This window comes from Cryptomeria japonica, chromosome 7, assembly GCF_030272615.1.
Source record: "Cryptomeria japonica chromosome 7, Sugi_1.0, whole genome shotgun sequence".
NCBI classification, from domain to species: domain Eukaryota; kingdom Viridiplantae; phylum Streptophyta; class Pinopsida; order Cupressales; family Cupressaceae; genus Cryptomeria; species Cryptomeria japonica.
Window position 1 is genome coordinate 310543582 of NC_081411.1, and position 16089 is coordinate 310559670.

Below are 16089 nucleotides of genomic sequence, written 5' to 3' on the forward strand. Positions count from 1 at the left end.
TTATAGTGGATAGCTATGATATTTTATTTGAAACAAAAAATGATCTATTTCACTTATTAATTAATGTATTTATGTCTTTTTATTATAACATTTATGGGTTCTCTTATATTCAAGTATTGGTCCATTTTAATCAACATTTGGTAATTTTTTTATTTACGTGTGGATTGTTTATTTACATTATATAGTATAAATATGTGGTAAGACTGGATATTATATGCACAATTGGTATAACGACTATTGAACCCCGTACAACTACTGGTCCCTCTCCTCTATATGCTTCTAAATTTCTGTATAAAAGAAAGATGTAAAACGAATAATTTGTAAGCAATAAAATATGTTTTGGGTGCTGCAGCACAATATAACTTTTGTGTGTAAATATTAAGTTTCGTGTTTATTATTTTCTGTGTTAATTTTTGTGTGATTCGAATTGTTAAGTTTGTGAGTGTTATTTCTCCATCTACCTCAAACACTTATGACCTCATAAACGAACAATAATTACTAATATGGTACACCATATTAGTTCCACTGTCCCACTCCATACTGTCGTGAGCTGTGTTCGGTACGAAACATGTGCTGTTAATGTGTGGACTGAGCTGCTTCCACGGATCGTCAAGATGACTTGAATGAGCTATAACTCTCTGGTTCGTGAACTTCGGCTGTTTGATTACAGTTTAGAAGACAATCTCTGTATGTTGCTCTTGCAATACCGACTGTCATGGCGGTTTTAGCATTTGCCATTCTTATCTCCCTCTGTTGTGGGTCCAATGCCCAGCTCCCGACTTCCTTTCTGTTTAACGAATTCAACGAAAGCGGTTTAATTTTACTGCAGAGCGCTTCGATCAAGTCGAATGCGCTGAGGCTAACCGACCAGTCGATGAATACGGTGGGGCGTGCTCTGTTGGAGAATGCCCTGCATTTGAAGAAGACCAATAATTCTGTTTTATCGTTTAGTACCACATTTGTCTTCTCCATTGTGCCCCCTACTAATAACCCTGGGCATGGACTAACTTTCCTGATGTCCCCTTACAGGTCCCCTGTTAGCGGATCGGAAATTGGCTATCTTGGTTTGTTAAATAAGTCCAGTGATGGAAGGGAAGACAACCATTTATTTGCAGTCGAATTTGATACACACCTCAACCACTGGAATAATGACATCAATGGCAACCACATCGGAGTCGATCTCAACACCATCAATTCCAGAGTGTCTAAAATTGCTGGTTATCAGACTGGCGAAAACTTAGAGGAATTGAAAATGGCAAGCGGGCAGAACATTCAAGCGTGGATTGATTACGATGGCCATCAACACAATCTCAATGTTACCATCGCCTTAGCCGGGATGTCAAGGCCTCTGAATCCGCTGATTTCTATGCAAAACATTAACCTTGCTGACATCTTCAAAGAAGAAATGTATGTGGGATTTTCTGCTGCTACAGGACGTGAAGCCGTTGAAGACCATTACATTCTGGCTTGGAGCTTCAATTCGGACGGCATGGCACCAACTCTAGATCTATCCCATCTTCCTTCCTTCATAAGGTCAAAAGAGCAAGCAGAGAGAGGTCGGGGAAGAATTATAGTTGGGGTTTCTGTAGGTTTGTTTATTTTAGTCGTTCTGGGTAGTCTGTTTGTATGGTACTGGTTGAAACGCAAGAAGCAGAGAGAGGTTGGAGAAGAATGGGAGGTAGAGTTCTGGCCCCACAGAATTCCCTATGAAGAATTGAGAACCGCCACACACGGCTTCAGTGAAGAAAGCTTGTTGGGTAGAGGAGGTTTTGGGAAGGTATACAAGGGAGTTCTGCCCAGCACAGGACGTGAAGTTGCCATAAAATGTTTGACCAGAGATCTCCACCAAGGAATGAAGGATTTTGTTGCGGAGATTTCAAGCCTGGGGCGTCTGCAACACAGAAATCTAGTTCGGCTTCACGGGTGGTGCCAGAACAAGAATCAGCTCTTTGTTGTTTATGATTACATGCCAAATAAGAGCCTGGATCGATTCATATTCGGCAACCCAGAGAATGTTCTTGGATGGCCGCTGAGGTATAGCATTCTCAAGGGAGTGGCTGCTGGATTGTTGTATCTGCACCAAGAATGGGAATGGGTGGTTGTGCACAGAGACTTGAAGTCTCAAAATATCTTGCTTGACTCACAATTTAATGCAAAGTTGGGAGATTTTGGACTTGCCCTTTTGCATGACCCAACTCAGAAATCCCAAACCAGTGGTGTGGCAGGAACCTTGGGCTACATGGCACCAGAAATCACGCGCACAGGAAAAGCCACTGTAGGCACAGATGTATACAGCTTCGGTATAGTGTTGCTGGAGGTTGCTTGTGGAAGACGGCCTTTAGATGAATCTGCTGAAACGGAGAAATTAGTGCTGGTGGACTGGGTGAGGCAGCTGTATGCGGAGGATAGGTTAATGGATGCAGTTGATGCAAAGCTTGAGGGAGAGTATAACGGTGAAGAGATGGAGAGGGTGCTTAACTTGGGAGTTGTGTGTTCTCATCCTCAACCAGATTGTAGGCCTGACATGAAACAGGCGTTACAGATGTTGGAAGGGCAATCTCCAATTCCAGTTGTAGATCTTAAGACGATTCATAGTGAAGATGCCAAAGAACATTTCAGCACCGAGTATTCAGTGAATAGTGCAGGCTGTGGTCCTCCCAGTGCTCGATAAAAGAATAAGCGGGAACATGTAAGCTCTAGGTAAGAATATGCACAGTTATTTGAACTTTTGGGTAATTTCAAAACAAGTGTATGTTTGGTGTAATGGTAGAGTAATGATCAGGACCCCATTTCTATTAAGGGAAGAGTATGAGTAGTTGAGCATGTATCAATTGTTGTGAGGGTTGTTGAAACATTTTATTCCAAAAATTGAACAAATAAAATCTATCGTTTGAAACATAAAATATCAATTTTTGTTAGGAAATGTACCAATATTTGTTAGGAAATCTACTAATATTGTAAAAAGTAACCACTCAGTTGATGCCATATCAGCTGCACAGCTATTGGGACCTCTTTTGCACGCCTATTGGTCTCACTTTTTTGGGGGGCTGTTTTGGACACCTTAGCAAAAAGCATGTTGATGTGGCACCATACTTGATGATGTGGTGCTGAAAGCTTAGTTACAAGCAGGGGACTTGCCAAGTAAGCTATTGTAAAAAATTGGGAGTGATTTGGAATTTCCATGTAAGATTTTGAGAAGCGTGAAGCTAGGGTGCTCAACTACTGGTGCTCTTCTCCTAGTCTAGTTCAAATCTTTCAATATAAACAAAATGTTATGTAATGATCGGATTTCTTTATGTAGAATTGTAAATAAAAATATTTGTTGTGTCTAATTAATACATACAACATGACAGTAATATAGAAGTATATTAGAAAATATTTTGATTTTAAATAAAAGTATTTATTAAATCTATGCAATAGATAATTCAAAAATTTAATGTAGAGGTAGATTAGATAACACATTGAAATCAAAACAATTCTTCTATCATTATTTTATGATAAGTCGTGACAGTATTATAAAGATAGATTGGATAACAATTTGAAATCAAAGAATTTTTGTATCATCATTGTATTTGTTGTGTCTAATCAATAGATAAGTCACAACTCTATTGTAGAGGTAGATTAGATAATAGATTGAAATCAACAAATTCCTCTATCATGATTTTATGATAAGTCATGTAATGTAGAAGCAGATTACATGACAATATCAAATCAACAAATTCTTGTATCATAATTTTATGAGTTTGACGAATATTATATCAATTAGAATTGACCTCGACTTCAAGTTTGATTTGTAGTAGGCATTACTATGTTTGGAGTTGAGTTTGTTCATAGAATAGATATTTCTTAAATATTGATGAGGAAATGATTTGTTGGGAAGAACAAGTTTTAATTTAATTAGTTGATTTTGAGTTTGATAGCGAAATCCCTAGTCAAAAGATCAATATTGAGTTATTTTATTTATCAACAATGTCGTAGAGTGTAATGACTTGATTATTTCAACAAAATCCATTGAAACATTACCATACAAAAATAAGAAAAATATAAAACAAATAAAATATATGAGCAACATAATAAATGTTTAATAAATCTTCAATATATCTCTTTAAAAAATTCAAAAATCAATACTAAGTTATTATATTATTTAAGAAATTTAATTTTACTTTAGAACAATTTAAAAAATATTTTATTTACGCTACTCACATTATTTTAATAAAAATTTTAGAAAATTTTCATTTACTTTATTTTATAATAATTCACTTAAACTTGATTTATTGTACTTTTAAATTATTTAATTTGTATTTATTTATTTAAATTTTATTTTATAGTTATAGTTTTGTTTTTAAATATATGTTGGTTCTTTACAAGATTTTGTGGACATTTTATTAAAATTTCTTACTTGTTATTGTAATTAATTCACTTAACAAAAATATTTAAAAGTTATTTTATTTTACTTTACAATTGATATATTTTTATTTACCTAAGAATTATATTATGGTTTAATTTTTTAGTACTTGATGTTGACAAATATATTACCACAAACAAATCGTATGATATTTTGTTTAATCTAAAGTGTGTATGTGTGTGTGTGAAGATGTTAATTTTGTAATTAAAAATATTTTAAAATATGAATTATTGATAATGTAATTGGCTTAGAGTATCACTTATTATTACGACCTTCACATTATAGAAGACATATAATAATTATATTTATACAACTTTCCTCTTTTAATATATTTTCTCAATTTAAAATATTTTACAATAATCGACAATATTTCAATATATGTGTCATATTACATTTCTAGCAATCTTAACATTTACATTGCCTTATGAAATTCAAAACAATGAGTATAATAAGAGACACAATGCGTGAAGTTCCTTCCAATAATGTGTTTATTTTATAGTAGATAGAGGGGGAGAGGAATAAGGAGAGAAATATATAGAGAGAAGTAGAGGGGAGATAAAAATAGAGAGATAGAGATAAAGAAATATATATATGGAGAGGAAGAGGAGAGGGAGAGATAAAGGTAGAGAGAGATAGAGAAAGAGATAGAAAACTAATTAGGGAGAGGGAGAGATGGAGAGGAAGAGATTGATATATATAGAGGGAGAGGGAGAGTGATAAATAGAGATATATGTGGCACTATGATAGAGGGATAAATACATAGAGATACAAGGAGATAGAGAGGGGAAGAGATAGAGTGAGAGAGATAGGTAGAGAGAAAAGATGGGATAGGAGAGAAGTTAGTGTTATCAAATTTGAATTTAAGGTATTTAAATTGAATTGAAATTCTTTTTTAATATTTGAAAATGAATATTATCAAATTTTAATTATAATATTCTTGTGGTTGAAAAGATTTATTTTTAATTATTGAAAATGAGTGTTACTAGATCATAAATAAATATTGTTGTTAATGAATATAAAACCAGCATTACCAAATTTTAATTGAAAGTGAGTGTTATCAAATTTTGATTTAAGATATATTAAAATTGAATTAAAATTAATTTATAATATTTGAAAATGAGTACTACTAGATTATAAATAAATATTGTTCTCAATGATTAAAAGGAAAGTGTTACTAATGAAGTTTAGCATTATTCACTTTTTGTAATATTGGTAATTAATTATTATTGACATTAATAATTATTTTTTATTCATTATTGAATGTGAATGCTATTAAATTTTATCGATGAAACTTAAAAAACTAACTAAATAAATAAAATTAATTCTATCAACAATGTTGACTTTTGAAAATGAATCTTACCAAAATTTAACTTTAAAAACGAATTTTACCAAATTTCAATTAAAGTGTTCTTGATCAAAATAATATTGACAATTATTAATTTAATTTTATAAAGTTTGAAAATAAATTCTACCAACAATTTAATAACATTACCTAGTTTCTTAACATATTACTCATTATTTATTTATTGTCAAAAGTGATTGTCGCTAAAATTTCATTGAGAACACTTCAAATAAATAAATAAAATGAATATATTATCAACAATATTAATTTTTAAAAATGAATGCTATAGATAAGAATACTCTTTTAAAATTAAAATTACCGAATTTCAACTAAAATATTTTTATAATAATAATTTATTTACTTATAAAAAGCTACCTAACAATATTAAAGTTTGAAAATATAGTTTCTTCCCTTTCATATAATCTTAAAATAGAAAACTAATTTTTTTAGTACCTAGTACCTACCTATTGATTTTTACTTACCTAGTACATGTTTACATGGATTCTCCCTACTACTTTTTATCTCTTAAAATAAAATTTAAATATGATAAATATCTAGTAAAAACATAAATTTAATGAGTTAGTATTTTGCACGGATACCTCATAGAGGTGAGGTTGATCATTTTAGTATTTACTCTAAGTTCATTTCGTTTTTATTTTGTTATGATATGACTATTTATGTTTTTATTTTGTTATGAAATGATTATTTGTGTTAGCTATATACACTATACTGTTATGTCAGTCAAGAGTTTAATATTGCTGACATTTCATTCATTCAATGAATTAAATGTATAAAAATGTGTTTTTTAAAGAAAATTGAATTTTATACTTAATTGTTTTTTATATAAACTAATAAGAAGAAAGAAAAATGACATTTTTACAATCATTTAAAATAAAAATTAAACATAAAGTACATGAGTTTTGTTCACAAATTTGAATTCTATGTAGTGATTGGTTAAACTAATAGAAAAATAGCATTCAATGAATGCATAAGTATTATGCCTTAGTAGGATACTAATAAAATTAATTTATCAGCCTTGTAGATCACTATGGTTAAAAAAGAAAATTTACAATATGAAGTATACTACACTATTTCGATGACGTTTTTGTAAACTTTGACAAACTATAAAATTACGCCAAAGGCATCTACAATGATAGCATAAATATTAGTAAATATTTAATTTTCAATAAATATGATTTTCTCATCAACAGTCACTCTTGAAATTGAATGGCCTTCATATCTCATTAGGGGAAGAGCACCAATAGCTGACATAGTTCCAATACCCGCACACTTATTGCCATATTGACCCCCACAAAAATACAAATATTTTTGTTAGTACATAATTATAAAAATACCAATAAATATTTAATTGAACACCAATAGATGTTCACAACTGAATGTGTAGTTGACCACAAAAAAGTTAAAAAAAAACAATAAAAACAAAAAAAACAAAAAAAACAAAAAACAAAATACATACATATTTATTTAAAAAAATAAATTATGTTTACATTTACCACTCTACTCAAGTGGATAAAAAGTACAAATGTACTCAAATTACATTTACATATGCACACTTATTGGTGCATTACATGACATAAAAACAATCAAATATTGACTTCATAAACACTCGTGTACATTCTCCCAAACATCACATGACAACTTCATACATTAAATTAATAGGCATAAAATTAATAAAAAACAATCAAATTTCATTCAAGCCAACAAAGAAAACAGAAGGGAACGAAGCAATGAAGGACTGCATATTAAATATGAGATGACCAATTGTTTCCCACAAAAAATCAAATTTGAAAGTCAACTACCACATATGAATGCATTCATATTCCACATTCAAATTATTTTATAAGACATAATCACTTTGATTACAATCCAATTCACTGCATATTCTTGAGATTCCTGAGCTCTACAAATTCCCTCTGCACATTTCTTATTCAAGGGCGCTCATTCAGGTTGGTACACACAAAATAACTAAATTCCCTCTGCAGTCAATGTTTAATGTTATAAATCTTTTAATTTAGTTAATACTGTTTTCAGTAAACCAACATTTATTTCATATATTTATTTCAATATCTCAGAATTGTATTTCATTCCAAGTTTTCCATTTAATATAGTCATTGTAAATAATATTAACAAGCATATTGGATGTCCAATGATGGTTTAGCTCCTTCATAGCTACATTATGCTTTTTATATTGATGATTTCTTTGTATGCGGTTTAGATTTTCATTTCAATGCTCCGTTATAGTTTAATTATGCTGAAATCCTCATAGATTATGGCAAAAAAAATGATTATCTCTTTGTTTTCTTTGAAACCCCTTCATTATTTATCATTTCATTTAATTGGTGTGTTGTTAAATGATTTCTCTATTTATAATGCCAAAATAATTACAAAGAATGCAAAAAAAATTGATTATTGTTCATATTTATTCAAAACCCCTTCATTATTTATCATTTCATTAATATGTATGCCGGATAGTATTATTTACAGTGAGTATATACTAGCTATATGGTTATTGTCCACACACACACACACATGTTATTGTCCACATATATATACACCACTTTTGTGGCTATATGGTTATTGTCCATATGTGTGTGTGTGTGTGTGTGTGCAAAACATATTTCTAATATTATAAAGTTTAAAATGTGTGGTCAAAAAATCTGTTGAACATCCATAATAGCCTTCCCGTGTACATGTTATGGGCCCACTTGGCATGAATTATCGCCAACTACATTGCCCTAAAAAAATTGGGAAATGAAGATTTTTTGGGGGTATTTTCATTGTTTGCTTTGCAAAAAACCTTGTTCTTCGCCATTTCTCCTTCAATTTATTAATATTTTTATTTCAATAATATAATATGCCTGATTATATTAATTATAGTGAGTATATACTCGTGCTTTAAATAATATTATCAGGCATACATATTATACTGATTTCAGACAACTTTAATCTTTCCTATTTATTACTTCCAATAAATTTCATATGAGAAATACAACAACATCATTCAGTTATTAATCATATGAGAAATGAATCTACATCTAATATAATATCAGCAATATCCAGTTTTTAATCACATCATAGTTACATCTTTCACTCCTGCATCTCGTGCTTTTATTGTCTATCCTCGTGATATAAAGTTTCAAGTTTTGTGCCTATATGGTTATTGTCCATATATATATATATATAGACACACACACACACAGAGTAGCATTTTATTTTGTTCAAAGATGTTCAATGATGGATTTGTACTCATTGGTACCTGTAGAAATTGATTTATTTTTTCATCAATTATCTCAATGGCATTGAGGGTTTCATTTGAATGATCTGTCTGTCTCTGTTTACTATATGATTGTAGGTTAAGTGAACATAATGACACAAGGTAGAAAGGGAAACAAATTTGTTAGACGTCGAAAAGTTAGAGTAACTCGTGGAGTGCACTTCATTGACGAAGATAGTATGGTCCAAAATGAAGACACAACACTTGACTCCTGATTTGCCCCATGCAGTGAACAATGCAATTGATGTCGAACCTACTATTGTAGATGAGCCTTCCAATGTAGGTTGTAATCCTATTTTTGAAACACCGAATGCATAAAATCCCTCAAAGATGCCAAAAAAATGGAGCATATCCAACATGAAAGCAACAATAGCATGTATAGAAGACACAAATATGTCTATTACAACCACATCAATCAAGTATGGGATACCCATTATCTTTGTGCAGGCATGACTGATGGGAGTTACAAGAATGATTATGAGGGGTCCACACACCATTTTATCAGAAGAGGAGGCTAAAGTTGTCCAATGGTACAAGGACATGGCTAAAATTGGCCATGGTCTGTAAATCAATTAACTAAAATCAACCATTTTCCAAATTAGTGGGAATAGGCTCAATCCATTCAGAAATGGGATGCCAGGGAGGTCGTGGTGGGCAGGTTTTAGATGGAGGCACCTAGATTTGATGATGAGAACAACAGGAGTGGACTTCAATAGAGACATTATGCTTTGACCTTGTATTGTTGCCTCTTTCTATGACAACTTGGAGAAGATGTACAACTTGAATCACTGTGGATCCAGTCGAATTTGGAACTATGATGAGACTGGTGTGCAAAATGGGAGGAATTGTGGAATGAGAGTGATAGCCAAATTGGGGCAGAGGTGTGTGGGTGTGTGCACAAAGATGGTGGTCAACACCACCCAAAAAAAATATGGAAAAACAAGTAGCGCGTACGTGGTTTTAAAATTTGAAATTCCCGCATACGCGCTTAGGTTTGTTCTTCCCGAGCTTAGAAAAGGTAGCGCGTATGCTCTGCTTTTAGGAAAATGGGCGCGTACGCGTAGGAAAATGAGCGCATACGCGCTGCTCATAGGAAAATGAGCGCGTACCTGCTAATTATCCAAATAAAACCGTGTACGCAGTGCCTAGTAAAAAAAGTTTTAAAAAAAAAAACTGGGTCTCATTTACCCATGAATAATGCGTTTTTAACTTCATTTTTTCCCCATTTCCTCTCCTAAACTGCGAACGGGGTGCTAGATTTGTCCTCCAAGCTATGGATCAAGGTTACTTTTTATTTATTTTTGTCTTTCTTTCCGGTTTATGCATTTTGTTTTACATTTTGAATTTATTTTCATTAATTTTGATTAGGTTTTTTCATTTTTTGTTTCAAAAACTAGATTCTTCTAATCCAGAACAAGAACAACCAAATGCACCTCCTTAAAACCCACAAGAACAACCAAATGCACCTCCTGAAAACACACAAAAACAACCCCCAATTCCTCCTTTTGACTGCACACCCGAAACACAGAAAGAATTAATTAATCAGTTAGGACAAAATAAGTCTAAAATCAATAGACTGATTGTTAAATTGAAAACTTCTGAACTTGACCATCATCAATCCCTCACCACTAGCCTAGAAACATTAGCTAGTGGTGCCATAGCTATTTCCACAGAAATTACCAAATGGGGAAGCTTTAGAGATAGGTGTCGTCAATTCTATGCCAATGGGCTATCATATGATGGAGTAAAAAATAAAAATATTACTAAACAACAAATATGTGCCCTTTTTGTTGATCCCAAAACTGGCCAGTCATTACCTCTTAATACAAAGAGGTTTCCCATACATTGATGTACCAATGTGTAGATGAAGAATCTTTTTTGGCAGAGGTGGTGGATGGTCTTTGATGATCCACCTTGTAATAATTATGAGGTCCCATTACATTTTTTGAGAAAAATATATTGTGAGTTTGTGCTCAATGTGCGGACAAACTATTTTGACATGAGAGAGTTTCATGGTAGAGGTGGTGGCTCTGCCCAAGATAGACTTGGAGCCCGTAGGCGATTACCTACGGAGAGTCGCCACCCCCTAGCACCCAAATCCAAGGTACATCAGGTTGTCCCATTAGAGCTGAAAGAGTCGATGGAGCTACAGACTCCTCAGGCGGCCACAACATTGACTGGTGCCATCATCCAACATGGGACGTCATTAACACACCCTATTGTATTGGATAATGAGCCATTAGAGGACGACAAAGAGCCCATCCAGCATATGTGTGTCAGTTGCTCAGGGATAGATGATACAACCGGTGCAGATGGATCCTCATATCATCTGTGCACGATTTGTGGTTGTAGATGTCAGGCTCACACAGTTGAGGATGTCGCGCTGACAGATGAGTTGATGGACATGGTGTTTGCCCATGAGCCACATACACAAGTGTGTTGATTTGAATTCATAACATTTTATTTATCAATCACTTTAAATTTGTAATTACATAAATAAATTTTCATTTATACATCGATTTAAATTGAGACAAATAATATGCATTTCAAGATGCAGCAGCAGTATCCCATACACCTCCCCCAGTTACTATAGCTGCAACTTTGATGCCTGAGGTATAAATTTTGTAACATGTTAAAATAGAATAGTACACTTTAAATTCAAAAAAATACAAGATATACTAGCTATCTTTAATGTTTGGTCCAATTTTTAGTTTGTAGGTGTTGACAGGGGACAAAATGTCCTAGATTAGTGACATCACGCTCTCAACGATCAATTTTGGCCTACAAGGCTATACGGTATCATATTTTGTACAACTCTTTTTATGTATTGTTTTGATGGAATATGCATGTCATTTCATTTTAGATTTTTAAAATTATGTTTAATTTATTATCTGTAGTAATATCTCATGTTAATTTTGTTTTTTTAGGGTACCCCCTCTGCGTCTAGGACTCGTCCTAAGAAAAAGAATTCCTCAAAGACGCCAAAACATGGGAAGAAGGTAATTGAACACATTTTTAGTTGTACAATTGTTTGAAAATGTTGAAATAAAGTATTAGTTGGGGTTTGTAGATTGATTAGTGTTTTTTGTCTATTTTACATGCACAACGACTATTGAGCTTTGTGGATTTGTTGAATGCACCTAATTTGCCTGCGGATCAAGGGAGGGCGGAGGTATGTATCTCTACATTATTTTCTTGATTTCATGATTATATGCACACGTACATGTGAACTTGTGATATATTATAATCTTATAATTTTTCATACAGGAAATATCCATACCTATTTCGTCAATGTCAAACCCTTCTTCTTGCACTGGAGAAACATCTCAGGATCCGGTACATTTTTGTTTGATATTTAAAATTAATTGTTTTTAACCTTCAATACTTATCATTATATTAATTCTATTTAATCTTTGAACATTTTTTGTATAGATAATAGCGACAGTTTCTACATCGATGGCGAGCCATCCTCAGTCCATAGGAGACGCATCTCAGGCACAAGTACGTCATTGTTCTCTATATTATAGCTTTTAAGTGTTTTTGATATATTTATGCTAGTACATTGTATTAATTGTACATTTAATCTACAATAGACCCCTTCGTGGTACACCCATACCGTGGATCCATTTAAGTATGTCTTCAAGAAAACTCCTAAGAGTGACAAGGAGAGGAGAGCGAAGACGTTAGCTCCTAGATCAGCAGATGAGGTAATATACATTTCAATTGCAAAGGAATTAAAGTTAAATGCATAGTTATGTTGTTAATTATGAACTATTTTCTACAAAAGAATTCTAACTTGGCTTTTGAATTATGGTTTTGCAACCATCTATAGAGCCACGTACTGCATCGAAGAGGCTTGATTTTGATGATCCACCACAAGTTTAGGATCATATGGTGTTAGTTTTGGTCATAGAATGACCAATACATATAGATATATTCTACATTTTTATTGTATATCGATTTGGACATGGCATATGCCACATTTTTGTAATACTTGTATTGACTTGGCAGGCATGCCTTTTTATATATATATATAAATATCGATATTCAATCCAATAAATGTGTAATGAGTTCATTATTTTGTATTCGTTGTATTTTGTGGTTGTCCTTTTATAAATTTAAATGAATATTTGCATATGTAATCAACAATATGAATATAAACAACAAAAATATATGATATAAAACATTGCAATCGTGGAATTTGATTTGATAAAATTTCTAAAATGTTGAATTAACCCTACAAAACTCCTTGTATTCAGTTCATTATTGTGTATTCATTGTATTTGGTGGCTGCCCTTTTATAAATTTAAATGAATATTTGCATATGTAATCAACAATATGAATATAAACAACAAAAATTGACAATATGAATATAAACAACAATGTGTTGGTGCGAGAGCACCCTCACGCTCGTAATGGTCAAATTTTGTTCATCGTGTGCACAAACCAATGTCGTGAGCACGTCTAGGTGGGCAGGTTTATGCTAGGCATGCCCCTATCGTGCATCCTAAAGCACTGGAACGTCGAGAGTCATACTGTACCGGTGCAATCTCTCAATTGCCTTGAGTCCAAAAAATTGTCAAAATTTGACGGACTGTTTCTTCAAATCCAGGACACATATGGTCGATCCGTTTGATCCCATGGGGTCGCGTGAGGCTCCTCTACAATGGCCTATCTCGGTTTTTGACAACTCGGAGCCATTTTCAATTATTAACATTTTTTTGCCTGCTCCAAAAACTGTCAGTTGCATGCAATGAAAAGTTGCAAGATTGGATAGAATTGATTTGGTTCATCGTGTGCACAAACTGACATCGCGAGCGCTTTTGGGTGGGTAGGTTTACAATGGTATGCCCCTGTCGTGCATCCCAAAGCGTCGAAACGTCGAGAGTCATACCGTACCGGTGCGATCTCCTAATTGCCCTAAGTCCAAAAAATTATCAAAATTTGACGGACCGTTTCTTCAAATCTAGGACACAAATGGTCAATCCGTTTGATCCCATGGGGTCGCATGAGGCTCCTCTACAATGGTATATCTCAGTTTTTGACAACTCGGAGCCATTTTCAATTATTAGCATTTTTTTGCCTGCTCGAAAAATCGTTAGTTGCATACAATGCAAAGTTGCAAGATTGGCTAGAATTGATTCGGTTCGTCGTGTGCACAAACTGACATTGCGAGCACGTCCAGGTGGGCAGGTTTATGCTAGGCATGCCCTTTTTGCACATCCCAAAGCGCCGAAACGCCAAGAGTCATACCGTACCGATGCGATCTCTTAATTGCCCTGAGTCCAAAAAATTATCAAAATTTGATGGAGTGTTTATTCAAATTCAAGACACATATGGTCGATCTGTTTGATCCTGTGGGGTCGCATGAAGCTCCTCTATAATGGCCTATCTCAGTTTTTGACGACTCGGAGCCATTTTCAATTATTAGCATTTTTTCACCTGCTCCAAAAACCGTTAGTTAGATGCAATGCAAAGTTGCAAGATTGGCTAGAATTGATTTGGTTCGTCGTGTGCACAAACCGACATCGCGAGCATGTCTGGGTGGGCATTTTTACGCTAGGCATGCCCCTTTTGTGCATCCCAAAGCATCAGAACGTCGAGAGTCATACCGTACCGGTGCAATCTCTCAAGTGCCCTAAGTCCAAAAAATTGTCAAAATTTAACAGATTGTTTCTTCAAATCCAGAACACATATGGTCAACCCATTTGATCCTGTGGGGTTGCGTGAGGCTCCTCTAAAATGTCCTATCTCGGTTTTTGATGACTTGGAGCCATTTTTAATTATTAGCATTTTTTCGCCTACTCCAAAAATCGTCAATTGCATGCAATGAAAAGTTGCAAGATTGGGCAGAATTGATTCGGTTCATCGTGTGCACAAACCGACATTGCAAGCATGTCTGGGTGGGTAGGTTTACGCTAGGCATGCCTCTGTTGTGCATCCTAAAGCGTTGGAATGTCGAGAGTCATACCATACCGGTGTGATCTCTTAAGTGCCCTGAGTCCAAAAAATTGTCAAAATTTGACAGACTGTTTCTTCAAATCCAGAACACATATGGTCGATCCATTTGATCTCGTGGGGTCGCTTGAGGCTCCTCTACAATGGCCTATCTCGGTTTTTGATGACTCGGAGCCATTTTCAATTATTAGCATTTTTTCGGCCTGCTCCAAAAACTGCTAGTTGCATGCAATGAAAAGTTGCAAGATTGGCTAGAATTGATTCGGTTCGTCATGTGCACAAACCAACATCGCGAGCGCGTCCAGGTGGGCATGTTTACCCTAGGCATGCCCCTATCGTGCATCCCAAAGCACCAGAATGTCGAGAGTCATACCGTACCGGTGCGATATCTCAAGTGCCCTGAGTCCAAAAAATTGTTAAAACTTGACAGACCATTTCTTCCAATCCAGGACACATATGGTCGATCCTTTTGAACCCATGGGGTTGCGTGAGGCTCCTCTACAATGTCCTCTCTCTATTTTTGAGGACTAGGAGCTATTTTTGATTGGTAGAATTTTTTCGCCTGTTGCAAAAGTCATCAGTTGCATGCAATGCAAAGTTGCAGGATTGGCTAGAATTTATTCGGTTCGTCGTGTGCACAAAATGACATCATGAGTGCGTCTGGGTGGGTAATTTTACAATAGGCATGCCCCTTTCGTGCATCCCAAAGCACCAGAACGTCGAGTGTCATACCCTGTCGACGCAATGTAGAAGTTGCTTGACAACTTTTTTGACAATTTTTTTGACAACAATGACATTTTTTGCTCAAATTGTATCTAGTCTCAATCTATGACCCCTATGACCCGATAATGACTCAAATAATTCTCCATGATTATACAAGAATCAAGAATGCTCATGATTGACCAAGGACACATCACATATACTCAAAACATAGTCACAAAACATTGACACACAAAATAGTCACAAAACATTGTCACATATTATTCAAAAATTTGCATATAAATATGGTCAAATCAGCTCTTGGCTATTTGATTATACAAAAAAATGTCTTACAAATCATCTCATGGGCTTTTATACAAAATTTGGCAT

General features: G+C 34.1%; 1 protein-coding gene across 1 annotated transcript; it reads left to right on the top strand.

Annotated features, from left to right (window-relative positions):
- Positions 1 to 503: 503 nt before the first annotated feature.
- LOC131058838 (L-type lectin-domain containing receptor kinase SIT2) lies at positions 504 to 2671 on the top strand. The gene is made up of 2 exons (XM_057992433.2): positions 504 to 581; positions 671 to 2671. Exons 1-2 carry the CDS (start codon positions 504 to 506, stop codon positions 2669 to 2671), a joined length of 2079 nt encoding a protein of 692 aa, XP_057848416.2.
- The last annotated feature ends 13418 nt before the right edge of the window (positions 2672 to 16089 follow it).